Genomic DNA, 21,788 nt, shown 5'->3' with positions numbered 1-21,788 from the left:
CAAAAAAGCAGCATGCTGCGATTTTTTTCTCAGTCCAATTTGGACTGAGAAAAAAATTGCAAATGCGAGCTGAATCATTCACTAACATGTGTCCAATTACAATGCGAGATTTTCTCGCATTGCTCTACTGCGAGAAACTCACAAGTGAGAAGCAGCCATAAAGCGATTAATGGAGAACTTCAAGCTCAAGGAACATCAGTGTCAGATCGCACCATCCATCATTGTTTGAGCTAAAGTGGACTTCATGGGAGATGACCAAGGAGGACACCATTGTTTGAAAAAAAAAAATCATAAAAAAGCCAGTCTGGATTTTTCAAAACTACATGATGACAGGCCACAAAGCTTCTGGGAGAATGTCCTGTAGACAAATGAGACAAAAATTGAACTTTTTGGCAAGGCACATCAGCTCTACGTTCACAGACAGAAAAATAAAGCATATCAAGAAAAGAACACTGTCCCTACTGTGGAACATGGAGGAGGCTCTGTTATGTTCTGGGGCTGCTTTGCTGCATGTGGCACAAGGTGTCTTAAATCTGTTGAGGGTACAATGAAATCTCAAGACTATCAAGGGATTCTAGAGAGAAATCTGCTGCCCAGTGTCAGAAAGCTTGGTCTCAGTTGCAGGTCATGGGTCTTGCAACAGGATAATGACCAAAACACATCGCTAAAAACACCCAAGAATGGCTAAGAGGAAAACATTGGTGACCTAAATCCTATTGAGCATCTTTGGAAAGAGCTGAAACATGTCATCTGGAAAATGCACCCTTCAAACACGAGACAACTGGAGCAGTTTGCTCTTGAGGAGTGGCCAAAATACCTGTCGAGAGGTGCAGAAGTCTCATTGACAGTTACAGGAATCGTTTGATTGCAGTGATTGCCTCAAAAGGTTGTGCAACAAAATATTAAGTTAAGGAGGGAACCATCATTTCTGTCCAGGCCTGTTTCATGAGTTTTATTTTTAAAAAAATTCTGGGGAAGCTGAAAAGCAATGTCTAACCTTCATTTGTTCATTTTTATAGATTTTTAATTTATTATTACTTTTGTCAGATTCAAGTTATTTCTGTGACCATTGTGGGATTTTCTTTCATTAAACGAGGGGTACCAACAATTTTGACCACATGTGTACAAACATATGCACGCACAGAGCGTCAGCATACTGCGATTAAAGGGAATCTGTCAGCAGGGTTTTGCTATTTAATCTGAGAGCGACATAATGTCGGGCACAAGACCCTGATTTCATGGTTGTGTCATTTACTGGGCCATGTGCTGTAGTTTCAGTACAATCCAGTATTTTATCACAGACAGACCAGTCTGGTTGATCTCATTTACCCTGTCCTCACCACTGATTGACAGCTTGCTCACAATGCAGCAAAAACCTGCTGACAGATTCCCTTTTAATGCTTACACTGGTATTGCTGTGTAAAAGCAAGTGATTGTATAAAGGCTATGAAATTTCTCCAGCATGTTCCCAACATCCTTTCCATTACTGATATAGATGTGTAAAGAATGGAGTGTACTGATATTGCAGGCTGTGGACCCCCGTGTGACCACCAAGCTATTCACACTTAGGGGTACTTTGCACGCTGCGACATCGCTAGCCGATGCTAGCGATGCTGAACGCAATAGTACCCGCCGCCGTCGCACATGCGATATCTTGTGATAGCTGCCGTAGCGAACATTATCGCTACGGCAGCTTCACACACACTTACCTGCCCTGCGACGTCGCTCTGGCCGGCGACCCGCCTCCTTCCTAAGGGGGCGGGTCGTGCGGCGTCACAGCGACGTCACATGGCAGGCGGCCAATAGCGGAGGGGCGGAGATGAGCGGGACGTAAACATCCCGCCCACCTCCTTCCTTCCGCATAGCCGGTGGAGGCAGGTAAGGAGATGTTCCTCGCTCCTGCGGCTTCACACACAGCGATGTGTGCTGCCGCAGGAACGAGGAACAACATCGTATTTCCTATTGGTGCGACATTATGAAAATGACTGAAACTACACAGATCACTGATTTACGACGCTTTTGCGATCGTTTATCGGTGCATCTAGGCTTTACACGTTGCGACGTCGTTACCGGCGCTGGATGTGCGTCACTTTCGATTTGATCCCGACGATATCGCAGTAGCGATGTCGCAACTTGCAAAGTACCCATTAGTGTTGAGCCCCAGTTTTCTGAATCGGTGGGGGTCCAGCTGTCAGACCGCCAGTTTTTGGGAAGTTTTGCCTTCATCTATAGATTGGGGATACCCCTTTAATACACAAGACACTATCTTCAGGCAGTCTGTGCAGAATGATGTTGCAGGCCTTTTCATATTTGTGTCTGACTTTTTCCTTCTATCTCCAGTCCCTATTTTAGCTTGCGGAGCAGACGATAGCCGGGTTCATTTGTATGTAAAGCAGCACGGGCAGGTAATTATTCCTTGCACAGTTGATATTGGTCTTTGTGTAGAAATTAGCATTATTTTTCACCTTCTTTGATGTAAAACCTAGCTCCATTAGTTCTCCCCAGATGATTGCCACACAAAACCTTCCTCATTGAAATTCTGCACATCCAGGCCTTGGGTAATTAGGACATGGTAATCTGTGACTTTTCCTATTAAGTTTAGCTAGAATTTTTTTTTCACTTTGTGAATAATATAAAAGCTTATCTGCCACAATGGAAAGTAAATGCCATAAATGTGATTAATACATAGTAGCACTTTAGCACTTTGGAAATTCTGATGACATTTTGACCAACCATACAATGGCGGCACAACTCCTTATTTCTGAAAGGAAACGGGTTATCGAGTTTCCACGACACAAAGTGCTCTTTCCTTTTGATAGCCCATTAAACAGCTTTTTAAAGGTGTTTTGTAGCATCGTCATGCTGGCTGTTGAAAAATGACTTTATACATGGCATTGTGCTAGCATTGCCTGTGTCATCCACATCAAGCTGTAAGCCACCACTCTTGCCATTCACCTAGTACAGTGTAAAAATACACGTCCAAGGATAATCCTTGTTACTGCTATATGTCCTGAGGAAGGGGACTGCGATCTCCAAAATTCGTTGACCTGTACCTAGCAATCTTAATAAAGACATGGATTAAATTATTCAGTCTGAATGGTGATAAGCATGGCGTGACATCCGGTTTCCTTCATCGTATCTCCTCTGAATACTTCGGGGTTCCAGCTTTTTTTCACCTTGATACTATGTGAATATAGGAGTTGTGACTGGCACAACCCCTATAGGTGAGTTTACCTAACTTTATCAATTTGTTTTTTATCTAGTAAGACCCTATTGTGCTACTTTTCCACAGCTTCTACAGTCCAGATTTGTCCCTTATAAGTTGCGGCTACCACCAATTAGCCCTTATATATAGCATTCTAGAACACTGTATATTAGAGCCCAGGCCACTCTGTAGAACGTAAAAAAAAGTCTTTCATTATACTCACCGCAGGGCAGTTGGGTCTGATGAACGTTGCTGGTCTTGGTCCGGTGCTTCCTTCCATCTCCGTCCTCCTTCCCTGCTCCATGTGGATGACGCATCCTACATCAGCAACACACAGGCCTCAGTTGTGCTCCTGGGCATGCGCTCTTTTTTTTCTCCTGCTGAGGGCAGATCAAAGTATTATAGTGCACATGTGCGGGTGGTCTTTGACCTTTCCCCATTCCTGAGCATTACAGTACTTTGCTCTGACCTCAGCAGGGCAGAGAAAAGAGCGCATGCGCAGGAACGCAACTGAGACCTCTGTGTGTGGATGATGTAGGATGTGTCATCCAGAGAGAGCTGGGAAGGAGGATGGCGATGGAAGAAAGAGTAGGCGCTGGGCCAAGACCAGCAATGCCCATCAGACCCGACCGCCCCGCAGGTGAGTAAGATAAAATGTGGGGTTTTTTTTACGTTATACAGAGAACATGGGCACTTAAATGCAGTATACTATCATGCTGTATATGAGAGCTTACTAGAGGTGGCTGCAGCTCAAAAGGGAGAAATCTGGTGACAGGTTCCCTTTAAAAAAAAAAAAGTATTTAATGTAATTTAGAATACTCTGTAGCTCTTTATGCAATTAGTATTTTTTTTATGATTTGGTGATACTTCCATGCAAATACTAAGGCTCCGATTTATCAAAACTGTCTTTTGTTCACCTGTAGCCTGAAGGAGGTGTGCCAAAGCCATCTACTGCACTGTGCAACATTTACTTCAGTCAGTTACAATTTGCAGAAGAATTTCATTATTTTAAACAAATGTACACCAGAATCCTAGTAAAAAAAGGTTTTGATGAGTCAGGGCCTAAGTTCCTGATTGTGGACTGTTCAGAAACTTGAGATGAATTGTATATAGTGCTTCAAGACCTACAACCCTATTCTCATAAGAAATCAACTGGTCTTCTGTTAGACACATTTTGGAGTTACTTACTAAATATTTAGTATTAGATAATAGGCTGCCTTAGGCTATGTGCACACAGTGCGTTTTTCGCGGCGTTTTTTTGCGTTTCTCGGGTGCGTTTTTGGCCTCAAAACTGCATGACTTTGCTTCCCCAGCAAAGTCTATGAGTTTTCATTTTTGCTGTCCGCACACAACTTTTTTTTTTAAGCTGCGTTTTTGAGCTTAAAAAAAAAATGGACAGGTCAATTCTTTCCTGCGTTTTTCTGTGTTTTTCCCCCATGCAATGCATTGGAAAAATGCAGAGATCAAAAACGCAGCCAAAAACGCACCAAATCGCGGTAAAAACGCATGCATTTTTTTTTTTACTGCGGGTGCGTCAAAAAAACGCAGTGTGTGCACATAGCCATACAGAGGACTAAAGGGGCTTACCATCTCGTAATATGATGACATATTGCAAAGATGTACAGTTATGTGCACAATAGTAGCACATAATGCGATTACTGTTTTAGGGAGAAAAGATCATACAACATAGGAAAAAATCCATGACTAGGTGTAAGGGAGAAATGGGCAGCCAACAGAATGAACAGTCATGACATGCATGCAGGTAATTGGGAGTAATTGACTCATATTTAGTGACATGAGGGTGTTCAAATTAATAGCACTATGGCGTTCAATTAGTGAGGTCATTGATTCTGGGCAGAAACAGATGTCAATTATGGCCCTTATGTAAAGAAGGAGGGAAGCAAATGTTGTACCTTCTTGTTTTAGCCTGAGTAAAATGGTCAGTCAAGACATTGTGCCGAAAGAGAACTTTGATCAAGAAGTTGATAAGAAAGGAGAATACATATATAAAAAAGTTCAGAAAATAATTGGCTGCTCGGCTAAAAAGATTTAGCATGTTTAAAAATGGCAAACAAAACTGGAAACCCGTTATAGGAAACTAAACACTACTATCTGCATAGATAATAGATGTTATGCTTGCCATGCGAGCACGGGTTTAGTGGATCCACTTGACCGAAGGTACCAATCACTTGCTTGGAGGAGCGAACTGCATTGGCCACAGTCTCTTCACTAAAGCCACCAGAGGTGGCAATAGGCACACACGTTGCTAGATAGCTGACAGATACACCATATCTGTTACAGATATTTAGCTGCGCTGGCTAAACCCAGGACCTTTATCCTCAAGGTATTCTCTACCAAACGCTATTAACCCACTCAAGTTTCCATTTCCCAGGCACCCATCTTGAAGCGACTCTTGACTAAGACCCAGATGGGGTCGAAACATCGGAATGACTTCACAGTCGCCTCAATAAATTTGGAAAACTTTTTGGATCACAATCTATGAGTGCAGTGAATTTATTTGTTATCTTGGATTGGACCCATTTTTCACTTGCATCACCACTCACTTGTCAGAGTACAGACCAATTTTTTTGATCTATAGGTAGCCGACGGAAGGCAGCCTCAGAGGATGAACGGTCCCTCGGTAGCTGGAACCACAGATGCAAACAGTCTCTGGTTGTAAAAGCAGCTTCAGCAGCCGGTGACATTAATTTGGCTGGGACGGATGGATGTTGTAGCAGCGGCAGCCAACATGGATACTTGCAGCAGTGGATATCACAGGAGGCGGCCAGCATAGATACTTGCAGCAGCGGATATCATGGAAGCAGCTGACATTGACTTGTCATGCGCTAGATCGGAATCAGCAACAGCACAATAACATCAGCGGCAGCACACAAAGGAACGTGAGAACTATCAATGTATAGAGCTTGTTACCCTGGCACCTCCCTTAAGGGGAAGGTGACTTAAATACCTGATGCCTCTCAGTCCAGCTGAGAGGCACTTCCAGATCAGGGCTTACTGACCCTTTAAGAAAAGGGGTGTGTCTCCTTGCGCACCCTATGGACATTCCCATGATAATACTATAATAAGTATTCCTAAGAAGCATCTAATAATTAGCTCCAGGGGATCACAAAAGATCTTCAGTTATCTGTGAGTGCTTCAACCAGCAGAGGATGCCTATGTGAAGCCAAACTATTTGCAAGAAACTCTCATAAAGTACCATTGCTGAAAAAAAACATGTTGAAAAGGTACTGTTTGCCAAAGAACATATTGACTGGCCAAAAGAGAAGTGGCGCAACATTGTATGGACAAATGAGAACAAAATTGTTCTTATTGTTCTAAAGGCCTCAGACAGTTGAGACAACCCATCAACACTGAATTCAGGCCACAGTACACTGTGAAACATGGGGATGCAAGCATAGCGGTTTGGGGAAGTCTCTCATACTCTGGAGTTGGGCCCAATTATCACATACCAGGCTCTATGGACTAGTTTGAATATGTCAAAATACTGGAAGAAGTCATGTCTTATGCTGAAGAAGAGGGCCTTGAAATGTGTGTTTCAGCAGGACAATGACCCCAAACACACACCAGCAAGTGGGCAACATCCTGATTCTAAACCTAAAAGATTGATGTTATGAAGTGAGCAGCCCAATCCCCAGACTTCAATCCAATTGGCAAATTTGACATCAATTGACATAAAAAATGCTGTTTTCTATACAAATCCTAAAAAAAGATAAAGAACTGTGGAATGTAGTCCAGTCAGTTGAGGCAGTGTCAGTTGTTAGTTGGCTCCATGCTACAAAAAACGTAAGGGCTCGACAACTAAATATGAGTTCAGTGAGTAACAGAAAAGCGAAGTAACAAATTTCAGGTTGTAAATATTCAGGTTTCTAAATAGAAATGCTGAAATGCAGACACTGCTATGTATTTGAGCAGCCTATTATTCCGTTTTAGTTTAAGAATTGATATCTTGTTCATGTTTCCATTTGTTATTGAATGTGCAGTGCGCCCTGTGTCTATGGAAAGAAATGCAATGCTCTTGTTCTCAGTTGTTTTAGACACACTGCTATTATTTGCACATAGCTGTACCATTACCTTCTGATCTGCTGGGGCCGGCATAGATCCTGGCAGTGCGGAAGTGCACCGTGGATGACAAGGAAACACTTCGCTGTCTCCAATCTAAAAATAATGGCATACCCCTTTACTTTCTGGGATGGGGAGACCCCATTTATTTTATTCAACCATAGTAAAGCTCTACAACAATAATATTTTTCCAGCCATAAAGAAATGTGTGCACAAAGAAGTGGTTAGAAATCTCATAAGGCTCATTATGTCTTTAGTTTCAGAAGACACAAGTCCTCCCTGGCCATGAGGATTGGGTGAGAGGTGTGGAATTCGCTATAAATGGTATGTATGTCTGTTCTGTAAGTTAAAAATGTCTGGGTTTTTTTGCCAACTGACATCTATTTGCCAAATGTAAGTAAAAGGGAAAATCGGATTTCTTTTCCTTCCCAGTCCAGCAGAATCACATTGATTTATGTGGAAAATTGAGTTCTATACTTTGCTCCTTCTGGGGCAGCACTTGACTTTCTTCCATTGTCCCATAGAGAATGATTGGAGTGGCAGGCGAGCATGTACACTGCTGCACCAATCAGACGTGGTACAGACAAAGGGACTCAGTCCAGGGACAAAAATTCAGCTTTCTAGCCATCTGACGGTGTCTAAAAACTGGGATCCCAAAGATCACTAGAAACGGGCACTTTCGTTCCCCATCTGAATAGAGCAAGAAGTTATTACATGTCATGTGGATAGGTGAGAACTTCTTGTAACTGGAATACATCTTTAAATGGAAGCTGTCAGTCGATTCATGCTACCCAAACTGGAGAAAACAAAGTTTAACGATCCAGCTTCTCCAAACACCGCTTTAGATGATTAATAGTTCTCTCCCAATGTACACAAATGGGAAAAAAAAACTATCAATCACTTCTAGCAGTGCATGGAAAAGTCAGCCAGCGCCGGATTAGGCACAATTCTGCCTATGTTTCCCCAGATAGACTTCTCTGAAAACAGTAAAAATCTTAAAGTGAATCTGTCACCAGGTTTTTGATATGTAATTTGAGAACAGCATGATGTAGAAGCAGAGTCCCTGATTTCAGGGATGTGTCGCCAGCTGGGCTATGTTTTGCTTTTTAAATAAATTGAGCATTTTATGAGCAGGAGATTATCATTACAGGACAACTTGGCATTTGCAGTGGAGTCCAAGCATGACCCCACCACTGATTAGCAGCTTTGTCACTATACAATGTACATAGAAAGCTGTGATGTGGTCGGGTTATACATACCTCAACAACTGATCGCTGCTAGATCTGCAGCAGATATAAAAAAAAGCAACAATAAGAGGATAATGTCCTCCAAAAATCAAGTATTACTCACAGCAAGTTGGGCTGCAGTGTGTACATCGCCCTGGCCAAAAACTGATGCTCTAGCAGGATACAGCTAAACCCCCACTAAGTGAAGGCATCACAGGTGCAGGAGAAGCAGATCACACACACACCTTCATGGAATGGAGGGGAGGTGACTGCTAGATGATAAAACTGCACACAAGTGGCTTGCATAGAGCGCTGTTCACATGCAGATGACACAGTCACAAACCCGCAGCCTATTAGGTAACGCCCTTCTATTAGATCAGGCGGGCTGCCAAGCCGTACTCCACTGTATATCATGCACGGACAGACACTCTACAATGCAAGGCCCAACAGAAAGGGGCCTGGCTGTATCCTGTACAAACAAAAAAATATGAGGTTTTTGTTGGTATTTATGGCCATAAAACGTAAGCCTACACCCTCGTCAAGGGACCTCATGTCTGTAGGTCCCTACACTAAATATAAAAAAAGCAACAATAAGAGGATAATGTCCTCCAAAAATCAAGTATTACTCACAGCAAGTTGGGCTGCAGTGTGTACATCGCCCTGGCCAAAAACTGATGCTCTAGCAGGATACAGCTAAACCCCCACTAAGTGAAGGCATCACAGGTGCAGGAGAAGCAGATCACACACACACCTTCATGGAATGGAGGGGAGGTGACTGCTAGATGATAAAACTGCACACAAGTGGCTTGCATAGAGCGCTGTTCACATGCAGATGACACAGTCACAAACCCGCAGCCTATTAGGTAACGCCCTTCTATTAGATCAGGCGGGCTGCCAAGCCGTACTCCACTGTATATCATGCACGGACAGACACTCTACAATGCAAGGCCCAACAGAAAGGGGCCTGGCTGTATCCTGTACAAACAAAAAAATATGAGGTTTTTGTTGGTATTTATGGCCATAAAACGTAAGCCTACACCCTCGTCAAGGGACCTCATGTCTGTAGGTCCCTACACTAAATATAAAAAAAGCAACAATAAGAGGATAATGTCCTCCAAAAATCAAGTATTACTCACAGCAAGTTGGGCTGCAGTGTGTACATCGCCCTGGCCAAAAACTGATGCTCTAGCAGGATACAGCTAAACCCCCACTAAGTGAAGGCATCACAGGTGCAGGAGAAGCAGATCACACACACACCTTCATGGAATGGAGGGGAGGTGACTGCTAGATGATAAAACTGCACACAAGTGGCTTGCATAGAGCGCTGTTCACATGCAGATGACACAGTCACAAACCCGCAGCCTATTAGGTAACGCCCTTCTATTAGATCAGGCGGGCTGCCAAGCCGTACTCCACTGTATATCATGCACGGACAGACACTCTACAATGCAAGGCCCAACAGAAAGGGGCCTGGCTGTATCCTGTACAAACAAAAAAATATGAGGTTTTTGTTGGTATTTATGGCCATAAAACGTAAGCCTACACCCTCGTCAAGGGACCTCATGTCTGTAGGTCCCTACACTAAATATAAAAAAAGCAACAATAAGAGGATAATGTCCTCCAAAAATCAAGTATTACTCACAGCAAGTTGGGCTGCAGTGTGTACATCGCCCTGGCCAAAAACTGATGCTCTAGCAGGATACAGCTAAACCCCCACTAAGTGAAGGCATCACAGGTGCAGGAGAAGCAGATCACACACACACCTTCATGGAATGGAGGGGAGGTGACTGCTAGATGATAATACTGCACACAAGTGGCTTGCATAGAGCGCTGTTCACATGCAGATGACACAGTCACAAACCCGCAGCCTATTAGGTAACGCCCTTCTATTAGATCAGGCGGGCTGCCAAGCCGTACTCCACTGTATATCATGCACGGACAGACACTCTACAATGCAAGGCCCAACAGAAAGGGGCCTGGCTGTATCCTGTACAAACAAAAAAATATGAGGTTTTTGTTGGTATTTATGGCCATAAAACGTAAGCCTACACCCTCGTCAAGGGACCTCATGTCTGTGGGTCCCTACACTAAATATAAAAAAAGCAACAATAAGAGGATAATGTCCTCCAAAAATCAAGTATTACTCACAGCAAGTTGGGCTGCAGTGTGTACATCGCCCTGGCCAAAAACTGATGCTCTAGCAGGATACAGCTAAACCCCCACTAAGTGAAGGCATCACAGGTGCAGGAGAAGCAGATCACACACACACCTTCATGGAATGGAGGGGAGGTGACTGCTAGATGATAAAACTGCACACAAGTGGCTTGCATAGAGCGCTGTTCACATGCAGATGACACAGTCACAAACCCGCAGCCTATTAGGTAACGCCCTTCTATTAGATCAGGCGGGCTGCCAAGCCGTACTCCACTGTATATCATGCACGGACAGACACTCTACAATGCAAGGCCCAACAGAAAGGGGCCTGGCTGTATCCTGTACAAACAAAAAAATATGAGGTTTTTGTTGGTATTTATGGCCATAAAACGTAAGCCTACACCCTCGTCAAGGGACCTCATGTCTGTAGGTCCCTACACTAAATATAAAAAAAGCAACAATACAGCCAGGCCCCTTTCTGTTGGGCCTTGCATTGTAGAGTGTCTGTCCGTGCATGATATACAGTGGAGTACGGCTTGGCAGCCCGCCTGATCTAATAGAAGGGCGTTACCTAATAGGCTGCGGGTTTGTGACTGTGTCATCTGCATGTGAACAGCGCTCTATGCAAGCCACTTGTGTGCAGTTTTATCATCTAGCAGTCACCTCCCCTCCATTCCATGAAGGTGTGTGTGTGATCTGCTTCTCCTGCACCTGTGATGCCTTCACTTAGTGGGGGTTTAGCTGTATCCTGCTAGAGCATCAGTTTTTGGCCAGGGCGATGTACACACTGCAGCCCAACTTGCTGTGAGTAATACTTGATTTTTGGAGGACATTATCCTCTTATTGTTGCTTTTTTTATATTTAGTGTAGGGACCTACAGACATGAGGTCCCTTGACGAGGGTGTAGGCTTACGTTTTATGGCCATAAATACCAACAAAAACCTCATATTTTTTTGTTTGTACAGGATACAGCCAGGCCCCTTTCTGTTGGGCCTTGCATTGTAGAGTGTCTGTCCGTGCATGATATACAGTGGAGTACGGCTTGGCAGCCCGCCTGATCTAATAGAAGGGCGTTACCTAATAGGCTGCGGGTTTGTGACTGTGTCATCTGCATGTGAACAGCGCTCTATGCAAGCCACTTGTGTGCAGTTTTATCATCTAGCAGTCACCTCCCCTCCATTCCATGAAGGTGTGTGTGTGATCTGCTTCTCCTGCACCTGTGATGCCTTCACTTAGTGGGGGTTTAGCTGTATCCTGCTAGAGCATCAGTTTTTGGCCAGGGCGATGTACACACTGCAGCCCAACTTGCTGTGAGTAATAGATCTGCAGCAGAAATAATTGTGATTCTATCGTAACTGCTGCACCCAGTATATTATATCTTTTGGAATCGGGGTCTTTTTGCCTACATCATGGTGCTGTGAGATTACATAGCCAAAACCTGATGACTGATTCCTTTTAAGAGGAAAACTTACATGGCTGCATATGTGCAGCCAGGATCTAATTCATGTTGCTTGTGGTTTGTGTGGCGTAAATGGATTGACAGATTCCCTTTAAAAATAAAATGGACTTGTCCACATGTAAATTGTCAATCGGAAAATGGCAGATCTCTGGTGCAGTTTTCTTAGGCATTTGCTGGGCCTTTTTAGACTAGGTGTGGGCTTTGCTACAAGTTGTGGAACATTATGCAACGTGGTAGTGACCTAATAAAGTGCCAACATTTTGGTTCAAAATCCTACGTCAAAGTAAGGTAACTAATAGATGATGTAAACTGTGACTAGTCAGTCTAAAGATGCGCCAGATATATCAACCATTAACAACGGTGATGAATTTGGCGCATTTTAGGACTATCTGTATTCATTAATGTGCCAATTTTTTGCCAGCTCTGAATATTTGTTCGGTTTCCAGAGGTCGGGGTGATCCTGTGCTTGGATTTATTTTTAATAATTACTTAGCCATTATCAGAAACGTCTTAAAGTAATGTCTGGTGACTTACTAATGTGTTCTGATTGCTCCTTACCTGAGCTGTCAATCCTTTTCATCTGGCTGTCCTCATTTTCTCCATATAATCCTGACTATCCAAACTGATGAGTCCTTTCATTGTGATCTTTTACTAATGCAGAAAATGGCTTGTTGACTCATCACTTAGTATTTTGCATCATTTTCTTGGTTGTCTGTCCTACTTTTTGTGTTTACTGCTCCACTTCTCAGCAATGTGCCAGGACATTTCTGCAAGATTTGCTCTTAACAGCGGAAACTTCTCTAGAAAAAAACCTAAATGGCTAATGCAATGAGTCAACCTCATTCCTCGTAGAGCGCCAGGTCTGCACGGACCGGAATACGGGTCACTAATATTGACTTACTGAGATGTACTTTCCTAAGGTGCCAGCCTAGGACACTTACTCAGAACGGGTCATACTTGGCCATACATCATTTGGCTGCTTGTTCTGTTGATGGTCCAATTAAAATAATGGAAAAGGATTGACAGAAAGTGCAAGAGTGTGCAATAAAAGAGATGTACTTGTACTTTTTCTAATGATCTTCTGGTGTACTACAATAACACAACTTTTCAATTCCCTTCTGCTTTTAAGAAGATTCCTGCCATTATTACTGCCTAAGATCCATATCAATGCAGTACAAGTTACAATGGCTCCATTCTTTCTGCTCCAATGAAGCTTCATGCCTTTTCCTCCCATATGTATAAATGCTATATAATCTGTCTTTCTAATGTGTTGTGTCACTGAACAAGCCAAAAACAGGAGTGAATGCAAAAGAAAGGTGACAAAGTTTTTTTTTTATATACAGTGGAACCTTGGATTACGAGCATAATTGGTTCTGGGAGTGTGCTCTTAAACCAAGTTACTCTTATATCAAAGCAAATATTCCCATAGGAAATAATTGAAACGCAGACAATTCGTTCTACAACCCAAAAATATTTACTGTATTTTTACAAACTTATTACAGTAATATAAAATAATGTCCTGTATTCATATAAAATTATTACAGTACACTATTACAGCATACTGTACAGTAAAAAACATAAATCAAATTAAACTGCACGTTTGCTTACAATAACATTGTTGGTGTGCGAGAGATACAGTATAAGCAATGTGCTGCACTGGTTATCAATAAGAAAGTACAATACTGTATCCACGAGTGCAAATTGATAGACATGCTATATAGTATATACTGTACTGTGCAATGGTATATTGTATACTGTATACAGTACATATGTACAGAAAGTTACTTGGTTTATCTTTCCTTTCTTTTATTTCCAGTTCTAGCTTTAGTTCCAAAAACTTTGTCCGAAAAATGTAGTACAATGTTGGACCTTCTGATTGCACACTGTGAAGCAGCAAGGATATACGTGCTTTTTAATGTATTTATTAAAGGGATTTTACGCTATCTGGAAAGTGGACCCTAAGCAATGTAAAATGCCTAAAATAACAGAGAAATACTCACCCACCGCGGGTCCAGCGCCGGTTCACCACAGTCTCTGCAGTCAGTGTTTTGACTGCAGTGGTGACAGCGTGCATCAGTGCTGTAGCCAATAACTGCTGTGCCTACATAGACGGCACATACAATGTCTTCATTGATTGGCTATAATGGCGATGTGCATTGTCACCGTGATGTCACCACTGCCCGATCACGTAACATTCAAACAGTGGCGGTGCCAGCGCTGGACCATGGGAAGGGGACTATCTAATTTTCCTTTAAGATTTTCCTCTAAGTTGAAACCCCTATAAACCAGTTGGCTGACAATCACATCTTATCACCTATCTGCAATTCGACAATTGCTGCGACTGCCATAGAATAAAAGAATGAGGGTCTCTCTATATAAATTAAACCATGTTAACATAACCAGAATGCCACTCAGTTTCAAGTCTGTGGGACCGATGATAGTAGAGAATTAGTCCTGTAGAATTAAAGTGGAGCGGCGGAGGCCATACTTGAGCAGCACTCTTTTTAATCACTGAACTCTGACCCCTTTTGTGCTGGTACTTCTAGCAATCAGCAGCATATCACCTATTCTATGCATTCCTATCCTGCGAGCGTAGGTGGTAATTGTGGGAAAACCCCTTTTAATTACAAGTTCATGTGAATATGTCCCACTCAGAAATATGCTAGAAGACATGCATCTGTGTGTAAATTATCTAGTGTTTTTGTAAAAAAAAAATAAATATATATATATATATATATATATATATATATATATATATATATATATATATATATATATTTCTTTATCGTTCCTTTGGGAGACCCAGACCATGGGTGTTTAGCTTCTGCCTCCGGAGGACACACAAAGTACTACACTTAAAAGTGAGCCAGTCCCAGCCAGTTTATCGCTTTGTGTTCAGGAGGCATACATCCACACATGCATTCTCATGATTTTTTTTTTTGGAAGAGATTGAAGAAGTGCGGGTCCACGTCTGGACCCCCGGCATGTCCCTTCTCACCCCACTGTGTCGGCGGTGTTGTAAGGTTGATTTCCAAGGCTGAAGCCTTACATGCCGTGCTCCTTCACCATCCCTCCTGGGCTCTGGCTTGAAGTGGGACCCTGCACGGTCTCCATGCCTGGCAGGAGACCGGTCTCCATCCACAGCCCCTTGAGGATTCTGCTGGACCGGAGCACTCATCCCCAGGGACCTGGCCCTACGTCTCAGCAGCTAAGTACCTGAGACTTTTATGTGTTGGAGGTCCCTGTTCTTTATTCTATGGGGAGAGTATGCTGAATGTATTTATTTTGGCATTTCCGGCGGGTTCTCTAGCTTTCGCCCGAGAACCACGCCGATGGTGCCTGCGCGTCGGCCTCGCCGCTTAAATTTAGGCCCCGGCTTTGCCGGAGGCCTAGTTTCTGTTAACTACCCTCGCATGTCACTCATGCAGAGGGACAGGCACGGCTCCTCCCGGCGGCCGTCCTGCACAGGGGAGGGACACTCCCCACTGCTGGGGCGTGTCTCCTCCCCTGCAGGTCTCTATGGCCCTCCAGTTCCCGCTCTCCTACAGGAACGCCCCCAAGTCCCGCCCCCTCTCTTCGTTCCGGCGGCCATTTCTCAGACAGAGTTCACTCTGCGCTGGGCCTTTCTGCACTCTGCATACCTGCTGAGGTGCTGTGCATTGGGGGTCCGGGCTTCGGGATCTGGAGCGCACACAACACCGCTTCCAGCGGTCTGGTAAGCCACAGCCGGTCCCTGGTTGTGGACCTCTGTATATTCTCCCTGGGGTTCATTCTCTTGCAGAGCCCTCACTCCAGCAGCATGTCTCACACGAGGAGCAAGGCTCCAAAGCTTTATACTGTATGCGCTGCATGTAGGCTCCTGCTGCCTGAGCCGAGCACCTATCCACATTGTGATGTCTGCTCTAACTTGACGGTGCCACAGCCTGGAGACTCACCCCCAGTGGTCTCTCCGGCTGCCTCTGCACCTGTGGCTGAACCCCCGGCCTGGGTAGAGTCCTTCTCTAGGTCTATATCCCAGTCATTTGCTGAATCCATGGGACTTTTGTCCAGGACTTTGATGAATATGCATCAGCCCTCCTCACAGGGTGCCTCTAATGCTCTTGCTAAGGGTCCTTTAGGATCCCTATCCTCTGACCTCCGTCCATCGGAGCTCACAGAGGATTCATCATCAGGTCCCAGACCCCGTCCTCCTAAGAGAAGGCGCAGGGTTTCCTCCCCCTCCTCATCCCGTGGCTCTGATTCAAGAACTGTCTCGCAAGATGAGGAGGATGCCCTTACGGGGGGCTCGGAGGCTAACTCCATGTACCCCATCTATCTTTCCGAAGGTGACTCAGATCTTAGTGACTTGATTGCTTCTATTAATTCTGTACTGGATCTCAATCCGCCAGTATCAGAGGAGCAACCCTCTCTGGCAGCAAAGCACCAGTTTACCTCGCCTAAGAGAGTAAAGAGTGTGTTCTTTAACCACTCCAGTTTTCAGACCGCTGTGACCAAACCCAGGGCCTGTCCTGACAAACGCTTTCCAAAGCGTGGTTCTGATGATCGTTTTCTTTTTCAACCTGAGGTGGTCAAGGAGTGGTCTCACTCCCCAAAGGTAGACCCCCGGTGTCTAGGCTCTCAGCCCGGACCGTTGTGTCGCTGGCTGACGGCACCTCACTTAAGGATTCCACTGACCGTCAGATTGACCTTCTGGCCAAATCTGTGTATGAAGCGGCGGGGGCCGTGTTTTCCCCGACTTTTGCAGCAGTGTGGGCTCTCAAAGCCATCTCTGCTTCTCTAGAGGAGATGCATTCCCTCACCAAGGAATCTATGCCTGAGATGGTTGCCTTAACTTCTCAAGCTTCAGCTTTTTCATCTTATGCCATGTCTGACATGCTAGAGGCTTCTCACCGCACTGCGGTGGCTTCGGCTAATTCCCTCGTTATCCGCAGGATCTTGTGCCTTCGAGAGTGGAAGGCAGATGCTTCTTCAAAGAAGTTTCTTGCTGGGCTCCCTTTTGCTGGTTCCCGGCTGTTCGGTGAACAGCTGGATGAAATTATTAAGGAAGCTACTGGCGGGAAGAGTACTTCCTTCCATGCCACAAACCAAGACCAGGAAACCCGCCCAGGATAGGAATCAGTCGAGGTTTCGTTCCTTTCGTTCCTCCAACTGGTCGTCCTCTAAGTCCTCGGCCTCGTCCGCTAACTCCGCTAAGGATCAGAAATCCAACTGGCGCCCAAAAGCGCGTCCGCAGAAGACCGCAGGAGGTTCTGCCACTAAAGCAGCCTCCTCATGACTCTCTGCCCGCTCCAGCAACGTCCTTAGTCGGTGGCAGGCTCTCCCACTTTGGCGACGCTTGGTTAAAACAAGTCTCCGATCAGTGGGTGAGAGATATCATATCTCACGGCTACAGGATAGAATTCTCTTCCAGCCCGCCAAACAGATTTTTTCTCTCAACTCCCCCCTGCTCCAAGGCCGCCGCCTTCTCACAGGCCGTGGCATCCTTGCAAGTAAACGGAGTAATTGTACCAGTTCCCGCTCGGGAACGGTTCAGAGGTTTTTACTCAAACCTCTTCCTAGTTCCCAAAAAGGACGGTACCTTCCGGCCCATCCTGGATCTCAAGCTTCTCAACAAGCATGTTCGGGTGCGTCATTTTTGCATGGAGTCTCTGCGATCAGTCATTGCCTCAATGACCCAAGGGGATTTCCTGGCGTCCATCGACATCAGAGATGCCTATCTACATGTGCCAATTGCAGTTTCACACCAGCGTTGGTTACGTTTTGCAATAGGAGAGGATCATTTCCAATTCTTGGCTCTCCCCTTCGGGTTAGCCATGACCCCTCGGGTATTCACCAAGGTCATGGCAGCAGTGATTGCGGTTCTACACCTCCAGGGGTTGGCAGTGCTCCCTTACCTGGACGACCTTCTAGTCAAGGCTCCATCCAGCGCAGACTGTCAGCGGAGTGTCTCGCTCACTCTCGCCACTCTAGCCCAATTCGGGTGGCTTGTCAATCTTCCCAAATCCACTCTGACCCCGACCCAGAGTCTCACGTACCTAGGGATGCAGTTCGAGACTTTGCCGGCACTTGTGAAGTTGCCCTTAATCAAACAGCAGTCTCTCCAGCTAGCGGTGCGCTCTCTGCTGAGGCCCCGCCGTTATACCCTCAGGCGCCTGATGCAGGTGCTGGGTCAAATGGTGGCGTCCATGGAGGCTGTTCCCTTTGCCCAGTTCCATCTGCGCCCCCTGCAGCTGGACATTCTCCGCTGTTGGGACAAGCGGCCTTCCTCCTTACACAGGTTAGTGGCTCTGTCCACAAGGACCAGGAGCTCTCTTCAGTGGTGGCTTCGGCCTCTCTCCCTGTCCCAAGGGCGCTCCTTCCTGGCCCCGTCCTGGGTGATTCTCACCACGGATGCCAGTCTATCCGGCTGGGGAGCGGTATGTCTCCACCACAGAGCGCAGGGCACTTGGACTCCGTCCGAGTCAGCCCTTTCAATCAATGTGCTGGAAACCAGAGCCGTGCTTCTAGCTCTCCTAGCTTTTCACCACCTGTTGGCGGGCAGGCACATTCGAGTCCAGTCAGACAACGCGACAGCGGTTGCCTACATCAATCACCAAGGTGGGACACGCAGCCGCCTGGCAATGATGGAGGTATAACGCATCCATCAATGGGCGGAGGACTCCAAGTCCACCATATCTGCAGTCCACATCCCAGGCGTGGAAAACTGGGAGGCAGATTATCTCAGCCGTCAAAGCATGGACGGTGGCCAGTGGTCCCTGCACCCGGCAGTGTTTCAGTCAATCTGCCACAAATGGGGCACTCCGGACGTGGACCTAATGGCATCCCGTCACAACAACAAAGTTCCTGTTTACGTGGCTCGCTCCCACGATCCTCAGGCCTTCGCCGCGGACGCTCTGGTTCAAGACTGGTCCCAGTTTCGTCTGTCCTACGTGTTTCCCCCTCTAGCTCTCTTGCCCAGAGTCCTGCGCAAGATCAGAATGGAGGGCCGTCGAGTCATCCTCATTGCACCGGACTGGCCCAGGCGAGCTTGGTATCCGGACCTGCTCCAACTGTCCGTAGAGATGCCGTGGCATCTCCCGGACCGTCCAGACCTACTCTCGCAAGGTCCGTTTTTCCGCTCGAATTCTGCGGCCCTCAAATTGACGGCGTGGCTCTTGAGTCCTGGATTTTGACGGCTTCTGGCATTCCTCCTGAAGTCATCTCCACTATGACTCGGGCCCGTAAGTCTTCCTCCGCTAAGATCTATCACAGGACTTGGAAAATTTTCCTGTCCTGGTGTCGCTCTACCGGCCATCCTCCTTGGCCATTCTCTTTGCCGACCCTTCTGTCTTTTCTACAGTCCGGTCTGCAGCTAGGACTGTCCCTCAACTCTCTCAAGGGACAAGTCTCAGCTCTGTCAGTACTGTTCCAGCGGCGTCTCGCTCGGCTGGCTCAGGTCCGCACCTTCATGCAAGGTGCGTCTCACATCATTCCGCCTTATCGGCGGCTCTTGGATCCCTGGGACCTTAACTTGGTCCTCACGGTATTGCAGAAACCACCTTTTGAGCCTCTTAGGGAGGTTTCTTTGTATCGTCTTTCTCAGAAAGTGGCCTTTCTAGTTGCCATAACTTCTCTCAGGAGAGTCTCTGATTTTGGCTGCGCTCTCCTCGGAGTCACCTTTTTTAGTTTTTCATCAAGACAAGGTGGTTCTCCATCCGACTCCGGACTTTCTTCCTAAGGTGGTCTCTCCCTTCCACCTTAACCAGGACATTACCTTACCTTCCTTCTGTCCGGCCCCTGTTCATCGCTTTGAAAAAGCGCTGCATACTCTAGATCTGGTGCGTGCTCTCCGGATCTATGTATCTCGCACCGCTGCGCTCAGGAGGTGCACCTCTCTTTTTGTGCTAACCACAGGTCGGCGCAAGGGCCTCCCTGCTTCTAAGCCGACCTTAGCCCGTTGGATTAGATCGACCATTTCGGACGCCTACCAGAGTACTCAGGTGCCTCCCCCGCCGGGGATCAAGGCACACTCGACCAGAGCTGTCGGTGCCTCTTGGGCTTTTAGGCACCAGGCTACAGCTCAACAAGTCTGTCAGGCTGCCACTTGGACTAGCCTGCATACCTTCTCGAAGCACTACCAAGTGCATGCTCATAATTCGGCAGATGCGAGCTTGGGCAGACGCATCCTTCAGGCGGCTGTCGCCCACTTGTGAAGTTAGGTTCTGCCTACTTCTTAGTTTTTCTGTTTATTTCCCACCCAGGGACTGCTTTGGAACGTCCCATGGTCTGGGTCTCCCAAAGGAACGATAAAGAAAAAGAGAATTTTGTTTACTTTCCGTAAATTCTTTTTCTTATAGTTCCGTATTGGGAGACCCAGCACCCTCCCTGTTGCCTGTTGGCAATTTCTTGTTCCGTGTGTTATCACCGGCTGTTGTCGTGGACAGAGTCTCCGGTTGTTCCGGCTCTTGCTCTGTTCTACTTGTGGGTGGCTATTCTCCTTCAGCTTTTGCACTAAACTGGCTGGGACTGGCTCACCAGGGGGTGTATAAGCTCAGATGGAGGAGCTACACTTTTAAGTGTAGTACTTTGTGTGTCCTCTGGAGGCAGAAGCTAAACACCCATGGTCTGGGTCTCCCAATACGGAACTATAAGAAAAAGAATTTACGGTAAGTAAACAAAATTCTCTTTATGGCTTCTATTTCTCTATATACCCCATGATGTTGTTTATTTTTATGCAACAGGCCAGGATATATACTTGGCAAGCTGTGCCCAAGATTCTTCTATCCGTATATGGAAAATTTTTCCCAAATCTGCAATTGAAAATCTCAAAATTGATGATAAAGATGAAGAAAATGACATTAAGCTAAAGGAGAACATACTCACAGTGAAAGGGAATGGTAAGTTTTAAAATGGGGTGTAAATTTTCATTTCTAGATCCCAATATAAAATCACAAACCAGAGTGTATAACTTTACTTACCGTTTATAGTACTAGAACCCTGTACTCTCCTTTTGATAATCATATCAGTGCTGAGTAAGGCTGCTTTCACACATCCGGTTTTTGCTGTGCGGCACAATCCGGCTCTTTGCAGAAAAAATGCAACCGTTTTTTTTTTTGCCGCCGGTTGCGGTTTTTCCGCATAGACTTTCATTAGTGCCGGATTGTGCCACATGGCCTTGCGTTCGGTCCGTTTTTTGCCGGATGCGGCATATTTAGCCCATGCGGCAGCCGGATGGAACGTTGCCTGGCACGTTTTTTGTCCGGCGGAAAAAAACGCATCGCGCCGTATCCGGCCGATGTGGCGCTTTTTCCAATGCAATGCCTATGGACGCCGGGTGCCGCGCAATGTGGCAAAAACCACATCCGGCCGCCGCATGCCTTTTTTTGCACTGCGCATGCTCAGTAGCGTGCCTCAACCGGCAAAAACCGGACGGGCCTCATGTAAAAACTTATGCAAAGGATGCAGTTTTTTTCGCCGCATCCGTTGCATAGGTTTTAGAGCCGGATTTAGCCGCTCTGCTAAAACCGGATGTGTGGAAGCAGCCTAAAGGTTTTGGGCATATGTAGAAAAAATGCCGCAAAGGAAGATTCTTTAAAAAATAGAAGTGTTTATATTGATTTTTATAAGTTTAACAAAATGTAAAACTCATGAAGAAAAATCAAATCAGTATTTTGTGTGACCGTCC

General features: G+C 45.8%; 1 protein-coding gene across 2 annotated transcripts in view; it reads left to right on the top strand.

Moving 5' to 3' along the window:
• Positions 1 to 21,788, top strand: part of ELP2 (elongator acetyltransferase complex subunit 2) — a 143,971-nt gene that overhangs the window by 27,138 nt on the left and 95,045 nt on the right. For both annotated transcript variants that reach the window (XM_075314886.1, XM_075314885.1), the window contains exons 6-8: positions 2,341 to 2,405; positions 7,543 to 7,609; positions 20,845 to 21,000. In XM_075314886.1, coding sequence (XP_075171001.1) covers positions 2,341 to 2,405; positions 7,543 to 7,609; positions 20,845 to 21,000 — 288 coding nt within the window. The remainder of the gene's footprint in view (positions 1 to 2,340; positions 2,406 to 7,542; positions 7,610 to 20,844; positions 21,001 to 21,788) is intronic.

Source organism: Anomaloglossus baeobatrachus, chromosome 6, assembly GCF_048569485.1.
Source record: "Anomaloglossus baeobatrachus isolate aAnoBae1 chromosome 6, aAnoBae1.hap1, whole genome shotgun sequence".
Taxonomy (NCBI): Eukaryota; Metazoa; Chordata; class Amphibia; order Anura; family Aromobatidae; genus Anomaloglossus; species Anomaloglossus baeobatrachus.
The sequence above is the reverse complement of the archived record's forward strand: the minus strand, read 5'-3'. Positions and strand labels throughout refer to the sequence as shown.